The sequence below is a fragment of the Histoplasma capsulatum genome, genomic scaffold, assembly GCF_000149585.1.
Source record: "Histoplasma capsulatum NAm1 scaffold_8 genomic scaffold, whole genome shotgun sequence".
In the NCBI taxonomy this organism is placed as follows: domain Eukaryota; kingdom Fungi; phylum Ascomycota; class Eurotiomycetes; order Onygenales; family Ajellomycetaceae; genus Histoplasma; species Histoplasma mississippiense.
The window spans coordinates 940,800-942,615 of NW_001813975.1; the positions used below are offsets into that span (position 1 = coordinate 940,800).

Here is a 1,816-nt window from a genome sequence, read left to right on the forward strand (position 1 = left end):
GGCACTGCCTGCACATACTTACCAACACGCTTCTTTTCAACTCAACATTCCCACGTATCCCGACTGGTCCCATACTAAGCTGCAGCGGTAAATCTAGACACCAGGCGCGCGGAAATTGCATACCCCATTTCTTCATGATCTCTTTTAGCTCCTCCTCCCGCCCCGGCACCACATTCACAAATATCCGATCACCATGGGACGGAGGTTCTGAGTGTACCGCCCCCTCATCGTCCCCAACGCGGAAAAATGTACACTCTCCCGGACCCGCCTGTACGTATCCGTGGTCTCGGAATTCTTCAGCCAAACGCAGGCGCACCGATTCCGCAGCTGTGGCGCACCCGACACATCGAACAGGCGCACAGAGGTGTTTCTTACTTTCATCGCAGACTGATTGTTTTATTCGGTTGTGGATGGAGCGTGCGCGGGCAGGGGAGGTTAAGAAGAGTGTGCTGGGGCCTAGCAGAGTTGTAGCGAGTTTCCATTTCGTTTCACGTAGCTTGGTGATGGGGTCCTCGTCGCCCTTGCTATAAAACAGGTCATCGGTATGCCATCGCGGCATATCAAATTCGTCTGTTCCTCTAGAAGCCTTGATCGTGAGCCAGTAGTGGGAGAGGTTGTTTTTGAGGAGGAATTCGTTGGCGAAGCTGATAAACTGGGTGAGAGCGGGAAGGATGGAGCCAGTTACGGTTTGTTCGGACCACGTGTAGAATGAGGGCGGGGGATTTTGGAGCGGTAGATTCAGCAGCGGTCCGCAGTACGTCCATGATGACGATAGTTTGAGGGTGATGCCAGCGGTGGGCGAGGTTTGTGAAGGAGAAATGTACGGCATCACCGTAAAAGCCGCGTGAGCCTCGACGTCCAGGTCTGCTTCGTTAGTGCGAGAATTTGTCATTCTTGAGGACGGTTAGGTTGCTTTTGATATTTGCTCTCTTGGTTTGAGGAGTTGAATAAATTAGCTGGAGTAAAAGAGTAAGTTTATTTATTCCCGACAAAGGCCACCAACAACAGGAATACCATAGTGGAGAGTTGGAAGAGGAGTTGGACAAATCGAGGCGCCGTTAGCACCATCGCTACTACAGTAGTAATCATGAGAAACAAGATAACAGCCAGGGGCTTTTTCAAGGACTAGCATGTTTGGTGCTCGATCGCATCCATGTACCCTGTAATCCTGCCGCTACGTGGAGGTTATTTCAAGCATACGCTGTACGCTGCGTACAGTGTAAGAATTCTTGTGGCATGTTGGACGGGAATAGACTAAAATATTATGTAGCTAGACATCGGACATAGCTTGATTCGAGAAGCATAAAGTCGGTGAGCAGCCATTGACATTTGTGTATTTGAGGACATGGACACATGCTTCGATACCATCCCAATAGTGGTAGTTCGGATAAGATTAAACCAACTTAAATCTGCTTTTAAGTTTGGGCACAGGAGAGAGTAAATATTTACCTTTTGATTTCGAAGTATGGTGGCATGAAAGCAAAATGAACCAAACGACAAAGCTATATAACCTGACTAAATCGCAGATATAGGATAAATTCGTGGGTAGAAAGGTCGCAGGTGGCCAGCAGTTTTTGCAGACTGCCCAGTGCATATATATAAAGGAAATAACACAAAATAGATGGGGACCCAAACTGATTGATGAAATTATGGAAATATTTAAAACACTGTCCTCCAGGGCCCAAAGAGTCATCAATAAGCAGCAATCATAACCATAACCACAACAATGATAATAAACCAACGATATTGTTTCGAGACTACGCAGTTAACCGATTAGCAATATGAACTCTGGAACTCTTGACCAACCCAATACAAA

The 1,816-nt window shown here is 47.2% G+C and overlaps 1 protein-coding gene across 1 annotated transcript; it reads right to left on the reverse strand.

Moving 5' to 3' along the window:
• Window positions 1–36: 36 nt before the first annotated feature.
• On the reverse strand, window positions 37–1,238 carry HCAG_07255 (predicted protein; the record flags this gene model as incomplete). Its single annotated transcript, XM_001537783.1, has 3 exons — window positions 37–74; window positions 124–867; window positions 1,217–1,238. The coding sequence occupies 3 exons, from the start codon at window positions 1,236–1,238 to the stop codon at window positions 37–39; spliced, it is 804 nt and encodes a 267-aa protein (XP_001537833.1).
• Between the last annotated feature and the right edge of the window lie 578 nt (window positions 1,239–1,816).